Source organism: Eurytemora carolleeae, unplaced genomic scaffold (genome assembly GCF_000591075.1).
Source record: "Eurytemora carolleeae unplaced genomic scaffold, Eaff_2.0 scaffold1266, whole genome shotgun sequence".
In the NCBI taxonomy this organism is placed as follows: Eukaryota; Metazoa; Arthropoda; class Copepoda; order Calanoida; family Temoridae; genus Eurytemora; species Eurytemora carolleeae.
Genome location: NW_019397151.1, coordinates 35,788 through 54,051, shown reverse-complemented (window position 1 = coordinate 54,051; position 18,264 = coordinate 35,788). Strand labels below are relative to the sequence as shown.

General features: G+C 32.5%; 1 protein-coding gene across 1 annotated transcript; it reads left to right on the top strand.

The window, feature by feature from the left end:
- The first annotated feature begins 3,157 nt into the window (after positions 1 to 3,157).
- On the top strand, positions 3,158 to 8,135 carry LOC111712354 (cell surface glycoprotein 1). Its single transcript, XM_023486935.1, has 4 exons — positions 3,158 to 3,173; positions 4,299 to 4,943; positions 5,783 to 6,145; positions 7,997 to 8,135. Exons 1-4 carry the CDS (start codon positions 3,158 to 3,160, stop codon positions 8,095 to 8,097), a joined length of 1,125 nt encoding a protein of 374 aa, XP_023342703.1. The 3' UTR covers positions 8,098 to 8,135.
- The last annotated feature ends 10,129 nt before the right edge of the window (positions 8,136 to 18,264 follow it).

Sequence of the window (18,264 nt, the reverse complement as noted above, 5' to 3'; positions counted from 1 at the left end):
ATTATGAAATATAATAATTTAAAAAGGAAGTTTAAAGTTCTTAAACATTATTTAAACTGATATTTTAAGTTTTGTGAATAAAGTGTAAAGGCGTAACTGAAGTTTTATCCTAAATTTAACACAATTCTTGTTTTAAAATCGACTTTACAATGTTAAGAGTATCCAGGGCACGAAATATTCTAAAATTATGCGCAAGGAATTCAACTTGAATTTCCCATTGAAAATTTTCCAAAATTATTTATAGATTTATACTTAGAATTATTCTAATTTAATTCAATTAAAATATTCAGTCTTTCTGAAATATTTTTACTTAATTTTTATAAAAAAAATCCTACATATTCAAATCTTGAAAGATCAGTAAAAGTTTGTTTTGGCAAAACTAAAATTAAGTTTGTTGTTGCTATGGCTACAAAACCATGAGCACAGATATATTCTAAAAACTTGTTTTTCTTTTTGCACAAAATATATTTTGCACAAAATATATTTTGCACAAAATATATCTTGCTGGGAAAGTTGGTAGATAAAGAATCCCCGTCACGTACTAAGCTTCCCATACATAAAGAAAATATAACAAATACATTCATAAATGGAATGGGGCCAGTTTTATAATATTATTATAATATTAATATAATATATTGTACGGATAGTTTCAACGACCTTCCATACTGTTAGATGAAATTCTATCATTGTGTTCGATTATATATAAAAGACAGTTAGGCTAATATAAAACTCAGATAGAATTTAGAGTACGTACATATAAGATAGATGGATACATAATGAAGAATTTTTATCGAATCTTGTACAACCAGCTAGATAGGTCATACAGATACTCGTACCGGCTAGGTAGGCTATGTTAGGTACTTTCCCAAAGGCTTTTCCCAAGCGGCAACTTCCCAAGGGTATTTTCCCAAGTGGCAACTTCCCAAGGGTATTTTCCCAAGCGGCAACTTCCCAAGGGTATTTTCCCAGGCAACTTCCCAAGGGTATTTTCCCAAGCGGCAACTTCCCAAGGGTATTTTCCCGATTGTGCAACTTCCCAAGTCAGTGCTAGTCGCAGCGCTCGGCCCCCTAGCCCATCCTAGCCACAGCGCTCTTATAAAAAATTGAAGATAAAGTAGTTTTCTGATTCAAGAATTGTTTAATTCTGATAATTTCGATCCAGTCTTACTAACTAGCAAGAAGTTCGCAAGTCCTTTTCGCAGTGTAACAACAAATCAAAATAATCAGTTTTCAAAAACAAAAACATGGAGTTCTAATTCATAATTTATCGATCATGTAAAGTTTTAAGGGTACCGTTGTAAATCGGACATTGCAAAACTGTGCACGGAGGTTCACTTAAAACTACGCTTACAGTCCCTTTAAGCACAACTAGACTGATGCCCCTTATGAGGGTTAGAAGAACATATTTGACAATCAAGATTCATTACGGTTTTTCATTTAGCCTCCATAGGAGTGTTAATTATACAAACGTCGATAATTCTCCATAGACAGTCAGCAATTATGTTCTGGTTATATAATTGTATCTACATACTGCAGTATATCCCATATTAAAGAAGACAACAAAAGAATTGTCATAATGTTGCCTTAAAAAATATCATTGAACACAATGCCACTATGCGTCATGTACTCAAAAAGATCACTGATCCTGTCTTTTACTTTTCCAAGCTGTCAGAGGTTTCTGATCCTGTCTTTTACTTTTCCAAGCTGTCAGAGGTTTCTGATCCTGTCTTTTACTTTTCGAAGCTGCCAGAGGTTTCTGATCCTGTCTTTTACTTTTCCAAGCTGTCAGAGGTTTCTGATCCTGTCTTTTACTTTTCCAAGCTGTCAGAGGTTTCTGATCCTGTCTTTTACTTTTCCAAGCTGTCAGAGGTTTCTGATCGCAGCTTCAAAAGTTCAAAGGAACTTAAAGGAACTGTACGAGTAATTTCAAGTGATTTTCCATGCAAAAAAGGCCAGGCCATATTTACAACAGTACCCTTTTAACATTTGATAGATCAAGAAAAACAAAGAATCCCGTATTTATCTACTATATACATTTTCTAGTGAAAAAACTAATTATTTGCGAAAACGCGTATAATGGTTATATAATAATATAATAAATAATAATGAATTTATATAATAATATAATGAATAATAATGAATTTATATAATAATATAATGAATAATAATGAATTTATATAATAATATAATGGATAATAATGAATTTATATAATAATATAATGAATAATAATGAATTTATATAATAATTGATTGATTTTTCAGTTTTCACTTGATCCTGATTGATTTTTCAGTTTTCACTAGATCCTGATTGATTTTTCAGTTTTAACTTGATCCTGATTGATTTTTCAGTTTTCACTTGATCCTGATTGATTTTTTAGTTTTCACTTGATCCTGGTTGATTTTTTTAGTTTTTCTTGGCCACGATTGATTTTTCAGTTTTCTCTTGACTAAGATTGATTTGACAGTTTTTACGATAAATCTTGATTGATTTTTCAGTTTTCGCTAAATCTTGGTTGATTTTCAGTTTTCGCTAAATCTTGGTTGATTTTCAGTTTTCGCTAAATCTTGGTTGATTTTCAGTTTTTGCTTAATCTTTTCTACTTGCAGTGGATCATAATATTTGTTTCTATTTGTTACCAAGGTCTCGGCCTAGATAAAGTAATATATAGATGATGGACAGTATCAGTATGTTTACATGGAATTTTAATCAAAATAGTATGTTCTAATGCATTGTCCAGAAAAGAGAAAAAGGACATTTTTAACCAAATTCTAAACTGATTCCATGAATCTTCTTATAAAAAATTGACTATTCTGATTTATATCCTTTAGTGAATTTTCACTTTTAATGAATTTGATTTAATGAATTGAAGAGGTAGCTGAACTATCAACCTCGCCGATTCAAATCCTAAAACACTGATTAAAATCCTCGTGAATCTTTAAAATTGAAGCGGATTCAAAATTTGAACCGGTGGAGGGTGGTTCAATTTTATTAAATTCAGTCCCAGCAATCAAACTTTTACTGTCTATGAAGAAGAAGAATATTCTTTTGAATATGTACGTCCGTTCTTTATCATCGATCTTTATAAAGTTTTAATCCTTAAAAGGGGCAAAGTTGACAAAAATAGCTTAGATGCGCAATTCAAAAAACATTCTTATCATGGAAAGCCGTGCCGGTACGAGCATGGGCTATCAAATTCGATCAGCAGTTTTTATCATTTATCGTTGGATTCACAAAGGAACGAAATAAAAATATGTAACATGAAACAAATAGTAAATTCGGATTCGTTAAAACGAAGTTCGAATCCAAAAGAACATTTGCTCGTAAATCTAAATACCAAAAATAAATACTATGTATATTAGCTTCCTTAGGCAAAATTTCTCACTTAAAGGATCAATCGTTTTGGGCCGCAGGAAGATCTTTGACATTGCTGAGATCATAATCTAATCATTTTTAAATCTCATTTTTTGGTTTTATGTGAACAATCCCTTTGAGTGGAATCTGCAGTATCATATTTATAATGCTAAAAATACATAAACAATTTAGAAATAATTTCCGTAATCTTGTTTCAATAGAGACTTTAAAACTGGCAGTTTAAGAAACTCACTTAATTTTAGGTTTTGCCAAAAACTTAGATTCTTCAGAAAAAAAGCCTGAGGGAGAAAATTTTTATTTTAATTCTTGATTTAAAATTCATGAAAAGAAAAGTGTTTCGCAGGATTTTTTAAAATTATTTTTTAAAATAATTTAACTGGCCTTTAACCCTATCTAGCCCTCCCCTCCTTACCGCTTTTTTGCCATAACTTAAAAAGTATTTGATCTAGGAAGCTCAAATTTTCTGGCTTTTCTAATTAACACATGCTCCTCACTTAAGGCTTAAAGCTGGGCTTTTATACCTACTGCCTGAGTCCTACTGTCTAAACGCCTTATTTTACCTATACCAGATTAAATCAATATTAAGACCTGCTTCCAGTCATTGGATGTCAACAATTATAGCTCTTTGGAAAGCCTATAACATAGAAATTTTGCACAGATTTTTGCCTAGACGCATTTAAAGGGAATTTTCAGTTTTTCTTGAATACACATTCAGGTTTTAAAAGTTTGCAAATGTTTTTTCACATTTGACTTAGCTGGGTCAAGGGCTTTTCAAAAATGTATAATTTGTTGAAATTTGGGCATTTTTTGCACATTTTTGCTTAAAAACTAGATTTCAGAATAAATATTTGGATTTTTGCAAATTTACCATTTTTTGGCAGATTATTGAAATGTTATAGATTCGTATCACAATAAGAAAATTGAGCGGGGGNACCCTATCCAGAATCTAAACCTGAAACACCCTATCCAGAATCTAAACCTGAAACACCCTATCCAGAATCTAAACCTGAAACACCCTATCCAGAATCTAAACCTGAAACACCCTATCCAGAATCTAAACCTGAAACACCCTATCCAGAATCTAAACCTGAAACACCCTATCCAGAATCTAAACCTGAAACACCCTATCCAGAATCTAAACCTGAAACACCCTATCCAGAATCTAAACCTGAAACACCCTATCCAGAATCTAAACCTGAAACACCCTATCCAGAATCTAAACCTGAAACACCCTATCCAGAATCTAAACCTAAATCCCCCTATCAAAAACCTGAACCTGAAACACCATATACAGAACCTAAACCTGAAACACCCTATCAAGAGGCTAAACCAGAAAACCCTATATCACCCTATCAAGAACCTAAGCCTGAAATAACCTATTCAGAACCTAAACCGGAAACCCCCTATCCTGAACCTGAACCAGAAACCCCCTATCCAGAACCTGAACGAAAAAAAAACTCTCAAGAACCAAAATCTGAAACGCCCTACGCAACACCTAAATCTAAAACACCCAACAAAAGTGATAAATATGAGCAAAAAATAATTAACCAAGATATCAGGTTTAACGAAGGTAAAAACACATACTCTGTAGTAAATTTACATGAAAGGCCAATCACTTTAATTTTTTTAACCAAGCAAACCATATGGTTCTATCGAGTTCCACAGTCAATTTTTGGAGTATTTCTGTCAAAGAGTTCACGAGTTACGATTGGACATACATAGAAAAAAAACAGAAATTATTACTTTTGATATATAGATATATACATGTATCCTTACTAGAAAATTGGTATTTTGCTGCCACTTTTTCTTTCCGAGACTTTTTTATGAATTCTAAAATTTCATCCATTCATATCCATTTCATGATCATTTATCTGATCTCAAAATATTTTAAGATTTCTTACAGGACCGCTTAGATTTTGTTATCGACACATGTGATACAGATGACAAACATTCCTGAAAATTAAATTAATTTTTTTATCCGTTTTTTACCCCAAGAGAAAGCTAATAATAAATCCCTTTAAACCAAGAAATATATAGACCAGGAACCACCATATCTGATGCGTCAAATCTGTGTACTGCAGTGGGAGGAGATCAAAACAAAGAGATCAGGGGCAACGCAAAATTTTTGAGGGAAAAGGACCCAAGGTGTGGAATAAAAATATATTGCTATTGTACTTTCCAAATTGACCAGAAAGCCAAAAATTATAAGTGTTCGCTTTGACTTCATATATTAACTTGTTTTTTGTTGGACTGTAATATCACTTCATGCTCTAGTCCTTTCCCTTCAACTTCTGTGGGGACACTGGGTTTGTTTACATTCCTCCCAAAGAGTACAGTACACAATTTGCGTATATCTGAGTTGGGCGTTCCTGTATAATAGTTCCTTACTTTAAACTATTGTATTATCAGATGCTAGAGAAGATTTTAAGAAGCTATATGACGAACTCATCTACCTTGAACAGTATGTGCATTCCCTTACATCTTCGCATGCTGGATACAAACCATATCCAGCGGAGACACCAGATACTGGATACAAACCAGGCCTAGTAGAGACACCAGATACTGGTTACAAACCAGGCCTAGTAGAGACACAAGATACTGGATACAAACCAGATCTAGCGGAGAAACCAGATCCTGGATACAGACCTGCTGAAAACCCAGATGCTGGATACAAACCAGACCTAACGACGATACAAGATACAGGATACACACAAGATACAGTAGTTTCACAAGATACTGGATACACTCCAAATAAACGAGAATCTAATGCAGGTAAGATTTAACCTGTTTTTACTAAACTTGAAATTTCCAATCCTTTTATCTTTTAAATTTGATGATGTCAATTTTTGATATTTCACCAGGTTACAAAGATATCAAGGGTAATGTAAATACTAAACCTCCGACTTTGTGTGTGCAAATCTTCATAAACGGTTCCTTCCCATTTAAAAATTCTGCTTTTTAAAAAAAACATTTATTGTTGTAAATTGAAAAAAAAAGTTTTTAAATTTTTTAGTTTTTTCATTTATAACTTAAAATGTCACAAAAAATATTTTGCATGCTGATTTGGATAGATGAGTTTCAGTGTCGAGATTACGCACTTTGTATATATATCGTTTAATTACTGTTTTGCCAGGATTAAAATATAAAATAAAAACTGAACCACACTTAGATTGTATCAAAATTGGACTATTTTTAAACAGTTCGTCTGTCCTCCTTTTTTCATCATCTATTTTTTTCACTCACCAGTCACCAAACCCNACAATTTCATCAGGACTTTCCAGCTTTTCACAGAATCGTTAACAAGTCTCGTATTCTAAATCTCTTGTAGACGTTGTTATGTATACGTCTAGTAACGGCCGAAGTAATTACCAGTATAATTAACGCGATAATTAATCGAAGTTAATTGATGTAATTGATTTGGTAATTTCATTACTGCTATCCTTCTAATTAGGATTTGTATGAAAAGAGAATCTAATCTCTGGACAATCTTTTTATTTAAATGTTAACTCAAGTTGGGATTTGCACAAAAATAGAAATATAAATGTTAAAATAAAAACAAAAATAAATGAAAATAAAAATTTTACTCCAATAAAACACTGTTCTATTGAATAAAATAGAATTCAAGGCGTTCCGTGCCCCTCCTTTATGCTTTGCTGACCTTTGCACCTTTCAACCAATAGGTCGCGAAGCATATTATTGAGGTCTTACATTCTGGTAAACCATGTTTTTTAAAACTTGCAAAGACGATTCTTGAAACTAAGATTGGGTCAATCATCTTAAACTGTTTTATAAAATGTTTTATAAAATGTTTGTGCATTTTATCATTCACTATTTTGAGAACCCAGCGTTGCCCAGAGTACTCGTACTTAGTTCTCCCAAGTTTACCCGCGCTTGGTCGTAATTTACGATTTTAACTTTTTTTCAGTATAAAAGTGGACCCACTCAACTTAAAATCTTAAAACTAAACTACGAACATTCCATGGTTCTCTCAAACCAAATCGGTACAGAGGTTCATGAGTTATGATCGGAATCTAAACAAACAGAGATTTCAACTTTATATGTATATTATATATTTGTTTTATTTCTTTGTAGCAATGCTGTAATATTAACTAGCTGTATAGCTCGGTGCTCTAAAGTTAAATTAGTTCCCAAATATTTTTCAAAAAAATTAATGATATTTCTAGAAAAATATTTTCTATTTCAGTGAAAATAAAATTTAAATTACCTTTTTATTTTCTTTGTCGAAAACTGTTTTATATAGAAAAAAGGGTAATGCACTAAAAAATCACAGTGTATTCTTAATCTCACATAGGTCCAGACTTATGCAAAGTCACATTTTTAAAACATGGGTCTTTTGGCCTTTGATTTAAACTCATTAACTAACTTCTATTTTTTGTAGCCCTAGATATATAAATTTTAAACATATAAAACTCTTGTTTTCAGCTTTAGTTTAAATAAGGGATCAGAAATTTCTCCTCAAATTATGCGTCCAAGTTTGCAACCCTGAATCACTGTAATAATATCTTAATTCACTGCAGTTCTAAACTAAACCCTATCAAAATTTGTTTTAAAAATAATTCAAACAGCCCTAAATCACATATTTTTTGTAAATTGTATATTTAGAAGAAGATATGAAGTATAATATGCTGATGATGGAGATGAAGAAAGAAGAAGAGGAATTAGGAGAATTGATAAAGTTAGTGAGAGAAAACATGAAATCTTAAAAATAAATTAACATTACAAACATTTTGTATTTTGAGAACTTTGAACTTTTGAACTTTGTGTGTTGGTCCATTGTGTGTAAAGGTAAATACATAGATAAAGATAGATTGCGCATAAGACGACATTTTTCATCTTAAAAGATATAAATGTACAGAGATATTCCTATTATCATGGAACAACTAGATTAACTAGGTTGGTTGTGAACATTGGCTGTTCTTATGTCATTGAGTACTTGTGGTGTACATGAGTTCTGTAGAGAGAAATTTAAGTTAGTTTAGTCCTTCTCATGTCCTTCGTCAGTTCTCGTCAATATGATACAGGGTGTCCCAAAAAACATGGGAATTCATTGACGAATTCGATATCGTCTTTATGAATAATTCTTTGATTTAGTAAAGTTATACCTACTGAGAAAGCTGTAATCTGTAAGAGTTTCGTCTGCTATGTTTACATTTTGTTTGTTTATGTTTTGACTGCAACCGGCTGTACTTAGTAAAATAAGAAAATTACAGTATACAAACAGAGTAAACTTGTCCGTATTCACTGTTCATCTTGCGGAGACATTATAGACACATCTTTTCAGTCTTTTACCCTTTTCATTAAATAAACTCTAGCAGACATAATAATATTATGGCTTTTGAAATTAGGTATTACAATGCTAATTCATAACAAAGACGATATCGAATTCGTCACTGAATTCCCATGTTTTTTGGGACACCCTGTATATTGCTCAGTGAAATATTGTTGTTTTAATAGTTCCATTCCTGGAGTTATTTTAAAATCTATTATGAAATCCATTAAAACACCAAACCACCCGGCTTATCATTGAAGTACACTTTGACCCTTAGAAGTATGAGTTCACGGACTGTACAATTCTTGGTGATTTTGTGTACATAAGCTTTCTATGTTTATTTATTTATCTATGGGTAAATAAGATGCGGCTCTGGGACATTTCTAAGCTGAAAACGAAATAATGTGCTTATAGAAACGAATCTTTTTTATTTTGACTTTTACTCGTTATAAAATAATTGCTACATACATATTACTTGAAGTTGTAAATTTAGTGAGGCTCTGACAGTAAATAGTATAAAATAAATGTCGATAGCATCATAGTTAAAAATTGTTGTGGTATATCCACCATAAAACTAAATTTTATTACATTGTATACTTTTTTACAATCTAAACATTGATTTGTTTAACAGGGCTATATTTTTTCCCATTGTAAATATTTTCTATTCGCGTAAGTTTTGAGAGAGAGTTAATAATGTTGGTTCAAAGAATGAAATTCTTCAGATAAGATTAAACCCTGTATAAAGTGTATATCGACTTCTGCTACAATTATACAAAATAAAATACTATAAGATTATGAAATTATGCTATTGTTATATTTCCTTAGAATAGAAGGAAGGTACTTAGATACAGTATCATTTTACATTTAGACAGAGACATACATTTTAGGGATAACAGGCGATAATAGGAGATAACAGGAGATAACAGGAGATAACAAGAGAAAACAGGGGATAACAGGGGATAACAGGAGATAACAGGGGATAACAGGAGATAACAGGAGATAACAGGAGATAACAGGAAATAACTGGAGATAAAAGGTGATAACATGAGATAACAGGAGATAACAGAAGATAACAGGAGATAACATGGGATAACAAGAGATAACAGGGGATAACAAGAGATAACAGGAGATAACAAGAGATAACAGGATATAAAAGGAGATAACAGGAGATAACAGGATATAACTGGAGATAACTGGAGATAACAGGAGATAAAAGGAGATAACAGGAGATAACAGGAGATAACAGGAGATATCAGGAGATGAAAAAAATATAAAAAGCACATAAATAGAACGGAATGGAGAGAATATAACTGGATATAACAGGAGATAACAGGATATAACGGTGGATAACAGGAGATAAGAGGAGATTAGAGGAGATAACAGGAGATAACAGGGGATAGCAGGAGATAACAGGAGATAAGAGGAGATAACAGGATTTAACTGTAGATAACAGGATATAACAGTAAAACAGGAGATAACAGGAGGTAACAGGAGATAACAGGAGACAACAGGAGACAACAGGAGATAACAGGAGATAACAGGAGATAACAGGATATAATAACAGGAGATAACAGGATATAACTTGACAGGAGATAACAGGAGATGACAGGATATAACTTGAGATAACAGGAGATAACAGGATATAACTTGAGATAACAGGAGATAACCGGAGATAACATGAGATTACAGTAAATAAGAGGAGATAACAGGAGATGAAGAAAAGATAAAAAGCATATTTATATATAGGACGGAATGAAGAGATGGTGGGTTAAATCCGAATAATGAACCAATCAGTAAACTAATTAAACTTGTCAATCTCTCTCTCTAGATTTATTTTCCAATCTTATTTCTTTTGTTCTAGTTCATCCTTTAGATTCCTATCGGTTTTAACGAGTTTTATCGGATTAAAGGGAGTTACCTGCAATGTATGGTAGTTGAACTGAGAAAATGTAGTATTTCAATTGTGGAGAAATTTTTTAGGGTTCATTTGAGACACATAAAACTAATTAATGATGTTTAATTACTGAGTTTGTGCGCAAAGTCGACGTTCTAAATCATTCATTTGGGTAGTTACGTTTTGAGAGTCGATTTTTTTTCAATTATTAAATAACGACGACCAAAAAAATTGTAAAAAAATCTTCAGTAGGAAATGTTCTGCAAAGTGATAATTTAATGACCATATATTGCAATAAAAAACGAGCTATTTTCATTTCAAAAATTCATTCCCTTAACCAAGAATTTTATTTTAACAGTCCTGATGTTATTTTGAAACTGTATAATATTTCTTGTTGTAGTTTTTATGGATCTAGTATTTGGGACTTGAGTTCCCAATGTGTTTCAAAATTGTATAAAGCATGGAATACTGCTATTAGAATTCTTTTTAATGTACCTGATTGAAAGTTACTTGATTGAAAGTATTTCACAATGTTTACATGTAAAAACTATGTTAGCTAGCAGATGTGTGTCTTTTTATAAGACTATTGATGCATGTTCTAAGCTTTTCATTAGATTTCTTTCTAATTTATGTAAAAATGACCTTAGCAAAGTTCTTGGCAGAAATTTATTTTCTATTGCAAATGATTGTTCTGTAAATCCTTCGGATATTAGTAAAATGTTAGTTAAGAAACAAATGAAATATTTTGATGTCCCATTGGAACATGCATGGAAAGTTCCGGTTTTACAAGAACTTTTAAATACAAGAATGAATAGTTTATATGTTGAAGGATTCGATGATTACGTAATAACTGAAATGATAAATATGTTATGTAAAGAGTAATAATCAATGTTGTCTATTTGCATAATTTTGCATATTTTTCTCTATTGTGTTGGAAACCGGTATTTTCAAAACTTTATTTTAACAAATTTAAACTACACCATTTATAAATGTATTTATATCTTTGTGTGTGAATAAATCTTTATAATATAATAATAATTAGCTGTTTAGGAACATATTTCTCAATTGAATTTTTTTCGATAAAGCAATCTTAGTATCATTCTTTCTTTTTCATTATTATATTGAATTGTTTATTCTTTATGAATTTGTTCGCAGATTTTTTCAAATGTCGTCTTTTTAATCAAAAGTCCAGGAAATCTACAGAAAAGGTTTGTGAACAATGGGACATTACAGAAACCAATAACTGAATAGGATCACTTATTTTCGATGATAAAAGTTAATTTTCATTTGCTCAACCTGTACCTTAACAACTAATTAGTTTACTGTAGAATTTTTACTGCATTTTTTGTCGTCGTTATAGAAGCTATGGTTAATTCAGAAACTTTCACTGTATAAAACTTTTCATTTCTGCAAACACCATAAAACAAAACCCGATTCTCAAAATCATCCCTCAAAAATCTATGAAGATTTTAAAGAATGGATTTTCTCTCTTGCTGAACAAATATGCACCGTATAAATGTCTTTTAGGTCTCAAATGATTACCAAAAACGGAATTGAGTTTTTGCCACAAGCTCAAATTTTCTAATCTCTATATCTTTGCAACCTAATGGTGGACACGTTTGATATTTCAAACTTAGATTATTTGGTCTTACATGATTCACAGTTTGAAATATCAAGGGTCTACGACATTGGGTTGCAAAGATATTGGGATCAGAAAATCAGAGTTTGTGGCAAAGACTCAATTCCTTTCTCCACAATAATGTATTCTTTTACAGCAACATTTTTAAGATAAGATTTTTACCGTTACAGGAAAAAAGCTAGAGAAAGAATGCTATGTAGAAATGTTCACATTCATGTTTATTTCAAAATACTTTTGTACAAAAGATATTTTGCATAATTAATATGGCGCCAGGAGAGGAATGTACCTTACTACCTTTTCCTGGTTTAAATATATTCTAACCTGACCGTTGAGGGGTCATGCTTGCTTTCAGGACGAAATTGTAAACAGTCAGACATTTATTTTGTTATGATCGGTTAATAATTAAGCCTCTGAGAGAAAATGTGTAAAGAGTTTTTTTTAACACCCTTTATTTGTAGGTAGGTAGGTACAGTAAATATTTTAAACGGTTTTTTTTGTGTTTCTCAGAAATACAACATAGACATTACACTGCACATCGGACTAACCAGAGTAAATAGCATTCGGTTTCTTCTATTTAAAATCAAACGTGTTTTGGTCTATAATTCAACAATCTTTTACGTTACGGATTTGTTTATACTATACATTTTCATTTAAAATGCATATGCCGATAAAAAATTATTCAAATTATGTTTAATGGGTCAAATTGTGATCGAAAGTTACAGCTTTCTGTAATATTGACAGAACCGTTAAATCCACGTGACTGGTTGCTTGTATATGTACAATAATCACAAGGAAAAAATGGCTGCGTGGAAAAATATAAAAATTTCTGTAATTACATATAAACATTGAGAAATCAGCAAAAACTGTTTCTATCTGATTGCGATTATGGTATTATTAATACTTGTGTTCACTCCACCAATTTTCCTACAAAAACATCCTCTCTGTGGTTTCTGGAACAGATCAGATTCCCATTTGATCTTATCTTAGCAATATTACAAACAAAATTAGCAAAGTTTTGGAGGAGAATGAAAGGTGGGTTATCGTTGAAAGCACAAAGTAGGAGTTTTGAACGTCGAATTTGCGCTCAAACTCAGGATTTACAGATCTTTAAAAGGTTTTATATGTCTCAAATGAATCGTAAAGAAGCTTTCCACAACACTGCATACTCAGTTCAACTACTACGTTCAAAACTCCTACTTTTGGGGTGGATACGTTTTAAGAATCGTTTTTTTTTTTAATTATTAAATGAAGACGAAAAAAATGTAAACAAAACTCTGCAATAAACTAATTAGTTGTTTAGAAACCAGTTGAAAAAATAAAAAATTAATCTTCTCATCGAAAATAAGTCATCTTGTTCAATTATTAGTTTCTATTTTCTCATTATTCCTAAAGATTTTCTGCAGATTTTCTGGAGTTATTATTGAAAAGACGACATTTGAAGAATTTGAAGAAATCTGCGAATGAATTCAAAGAAAATAAGAAATTCAATATAATGATGAAAATTGAATAATTGATTCTAGCATTGATTAACTGACAAATTTCTTTTGAGAAGAATGTTCCCAATAATCTAATTAGATTACTGTATGATTTTACTTCATTTTTCGTCGTCGTTATTTAGTAATTTAAAAAAAACCGATTCTGAAAACGTATCCACTTCCAAAGTAGGAGTTTTGAACGTGGAATTTACGCTCAAGCTCAGGATTTACAGATCTTTAAAAAGTTTAATATGTCTCAAATGAATCCTAAAGAAGCTTTCCACAACACTGCATACTCAGTTCAACTAACTTACATAGCCGGTCTGTCCCTTTAAGGCTAGTAATTCTGTTTATTTCCCGTATCTATCGTAGTAAACTAGCATGCATGCAAGCAGGTTTTAAACTTAATTAAACTTATTAAAATCCAATGAGTAAACTTGATCACAATTAAACTTTAGAAAACTTCTCAACTAACTATAGATAAATATGTCTGTCTGCCCTTCAAAATAAATTTTGTCCAGAGTCTAAAACTAAAGAATGCGCGAATTTTAAGTTCGAGGTTAAAAGTTCTGTAAAATAATGAGTAGCTACTTAAATATTAAACTTTCTCAATTTTAAATTTGAATTTCCCGGGAAAAATCTGAACCAATCAGAGAAAAGGATTTAAAGAAATATTACGTAATTGTATCGGTTTTCGGTAATCAGCTGTTTTTAAATTTTAAATTATTTACGGGACGGAAAACAAAACATATTTCCAGTTACAACCGTATTTTGGGTTTACGTGCAAACATTAATTAATCTAAAACGTGAAAATTTATTAAATCAAGGTTTTTACTTTTAAATATATCGTAATTAGTTAAATGACGCTTAGCGCTGAATGATGATAGACAAATCGGGATTGCGGGATTTCAAGATTTTAACCTTGTGTTTAAATTTTAACTCGTCGATTTCGGCGAGTTAAATATTTAACCTCACGGTTAAAGTCCAGGTTTAAATTAAGTCAGAAGTGGCATTTAACCATGAACTTAAAATTTAAGTCAAAACTTTTCGTTCTTTAGTTTTAGACTAAGGCCAGACTAAAATTTGCCCAAAAAATAGATTCGAGGTCGGAATTCAGCTTTGAAAAGACCCTTGGAAATCTGAACCTAATAAGCTTTAACTATGTTTTCATCTTTACAATAACTTATTTTAACATTTAATTTTAATATTCGAAATCTTGTTTCCCTTAAATGATGACTAATACATGATTACATAAAAAAGGACTGTCTGTCGACCTAATTTTTTTCAAGCGTAACTTGTCCTATTTACAACGGTACTCTAAGCCGTGTTCGGATCAACATAAAGAAAGATGTTGTCGTTTTCAAGGATAACTCTTTAATATTAAATGCCATCTATGAACAGTTTTTCTCTGAAATATGCCAACGATTGTCTTCTTTAAATTTTACGGCAAAACTTTATATTCTGGAAAACTTATAAAATGATATTTGATAATACAAATTAAAGATTTCTTTTAAAGATTATATTAAAATTGTATGGGTCATAAATCTTAATAAACCTGATGCAGAGATGTTATATAGAACCAACCGTGTGATAAAAATGAAAATATCATTTCAACACAATTTTAGACATTACTTGCAACTGATTGGGCTTCAAAACTATCTATGTCTTGATGTTTGATAATTTGATAGGAAGACGACAGTTGCGAGGAAATAAAGGAATTGAGTCTTTGCCACAAACTCAGATTGTCTAATCCCTATACCTGTGCAATCTGATGGCGTAGACCTTTATTATTTCAAACTTAGATTATTTGATCTAAAAAAATTCAGTTTGAAATATCTGAGGTCTACCCCATTGGTTTTCAAAGAAATTGGGATTAAATAATCAGAGTTTGTGGCAAAGACTCAATTCCTTTTACCAATGACCATTTTATCTGGCAAAATTCATAATTTGAACGTTCGAATCAAAGATGCTACACGATCAAATAATACAAATAACCGATATAAAGAACTTTGTAATCTTAACAGTAATCTTTGCATTCTCTGTACAGTGTACATAAATACATGTACTGTACTGTACCGTAATATATGCATAAATGATATCATAATATTTAATCTTATCAAATAATTATCTTCCTTATCCTTTAATATCATTGATAGTCAATCCATTTTTTTACATTTTAAGATAAAAGATAAACGATAAATATAAACTGCACTCTGTAATTTTTTTTGCAATTTATTATTTTATGAATTTATATAAAGAACTCAGTTATTGTAGAAATAAAGTTTCCTCTATGTTAATGTATATAAAAGAATCAACCGGAGTAAGCTTTCATAGAAAACCCATGTTACTCTAGCCATTTGTTCCGTTTCAGTCTATACCATTGATCCTTTTACTTAGTTCTCCATCCTTCTTTCAGTTCTCCATCTTTCTCTCAGTTCTCCATCCTTCTCTTAGTTCTCCATCCTTCTCTTAGTTCTCCATCCTTCTCTCAGTTCTCCATCTTTCTCTCATTTCTCCATCCTTCTCTTAGTTCTCCATTGATGCTTCTACTCAGTTCTCCATCCTTCTTTCATTTCTCCATCCTTCTCTCAGTTCTCCGTCCTTCTCTCAGTTCTCCATCCTTCTTTCAGTTCTCCATCCTTCTTTCAGTTCTCCCATCCTTCTCTCAGTTCTCCATCCTTCTCTCAGTTCTCCATTGATCCTTCTACTTAGTTCTCCATTCTTCTTTCAGTTCTCCATCCTTCTTTCAGTTCTCAATCCTTCTCTCAGTTCTCCATCCTTCTGTCAGTTCTTCATCCTTCTCTTAGTTTTCCATTCTTCACTCAGTTCTCCATCTACCTCCTCTTAGATCTCTTTCCTTCTCTCAGTTCTCCATCCTTTTTTCAGTTTTCCATCCGTCTTTCAGTTCTCCATCCTCCCCCTCTCAGTTCTATATCCTGTGTTCAGATCTCCATCCTTCTCTCAGTTCTCTATCCTGTTCTCAGTTCTCCATCCTTCTCTAGGTTCTCCATCCTTCTCTTAGATCTCCATCCTTCACTCAGTTTTGCATCCTTCTCTCAGTTCTAAATCCATCTCTCAGTTCTCCATCCTTCTATCAGTTTTCTATCTTCTCTCAGTTTTCTATACTTCTCTCAGTTCTCCAACCTTCTCTCAGTTCTCCATCCTTCTCTCAGTTCTCCATCCCTCTCTCGTTTCTTGATCCTGTTTTCAGTTTTCTATACTTCTTTCAATTCTCCATCCTCCCCCTCTCAGTTCTCCATCCTTCTCCCAGTTCTTCATCATTCTCTAGTTTCTCCATCCTTCTACTTATTTCTCCATTCTTATCTCAGTTCTTCTTCCTTCTCTCAGTACTCCTAATTCCTCCATCCTACTCTAATTTCTCCATCCTTCTCTCAGCTCTCCATCCTTCTCTCGGTTCTCCATCTTGTTATAAGTTCTCCATTCTTCTCCCAGTTCTCCATCCTTCTCTCAGTTCTTCATCCTTCACTCAGTTCTCCATCCATATCTCAGTTTTTAAAACCTTAACTCAGTTCTCCATCCTTCTACTGATTTCTCCATCCGTTCCTCAGTTCTACATCATTCACTCAGTTCTCTATCCTTCTCTTAGTTTTTTAACCTTCACTCAATTCTCCATCCTTCTACTTATTTCTCCATTCTTCTATCAGTTCTCCATCATTATCTCAGTTCTCCATCCTTCTCTCAGTTCTCACCCCTTATCTCAGTTCTTCATCCTTCTCTTATTTCTCCTTCAGTTCTCCATCCTTATCTCAGCTCTCAACTCTTCTGTAAGTTCTCCATTCTTCTCTCAATTCTTCATCCTTCTCTCAGTTCTCCGTACTTCTTTCAGTTCTCCATCCCTCTCTCATTTCTCGATCCTGTTTTCAGTTCGTCAACCTTCTCTTAGTTCTCCAAACTTCTCTCAGTTCTCCATCCTTCTCTAGTTTCTCCATTCTTCTCTCAGTTCTCCATCATTCTACTTATTTCTCCATCCTTCTCTTAGTTCTTCATCCTTCACTCAATTCTCCATCCTTTTCTCAATTTTTCCATCCTTCTCTTAGCTCTATATCCTTCTCTCAGTTCTCCATCTTTCTCTCAGTTCTCCATCCTGTTCTCTGTTCTATATCCTTCTCCCCGTTCTCAATCCTTCTTTTAGTTCTCCATCCTTCTTTCAGTTCTCCATCCTTCACTCAGTTCTCTTTCCTTCTTTCAGTTTTCCATCCTTCACTCAGTTCTCTATCCTTCACTCAGTTCTGCATCCTTCTTTCAGTTCTCCATCCTTCACTCAGTTCTCCATCCTTCTCTCAGTTCTCTATCTTTCTCTCAGCTCTGCATCCTTCTCTCAGTTCTCTATCCTTCTCTCAGTTCTGCATCCATCATTCTCTCAGTTCTTCACCCTTTTCTTGGAGCTCTCCGCATTTCTCGCATTTATAAGTCATGTATCGCGTCCTGATGAATGTCTTGATGTTCACAACTTTACATTTTGTCGTCTAGCCTCAACCCTGGTTTTAATTCTCCACCCTACTCTCTGCTCTTCCTTTACGTTCTATCTTCTCTCAATTCTCCTTTCTAGCTCTCAGTTCTCCGTCCCGTCCC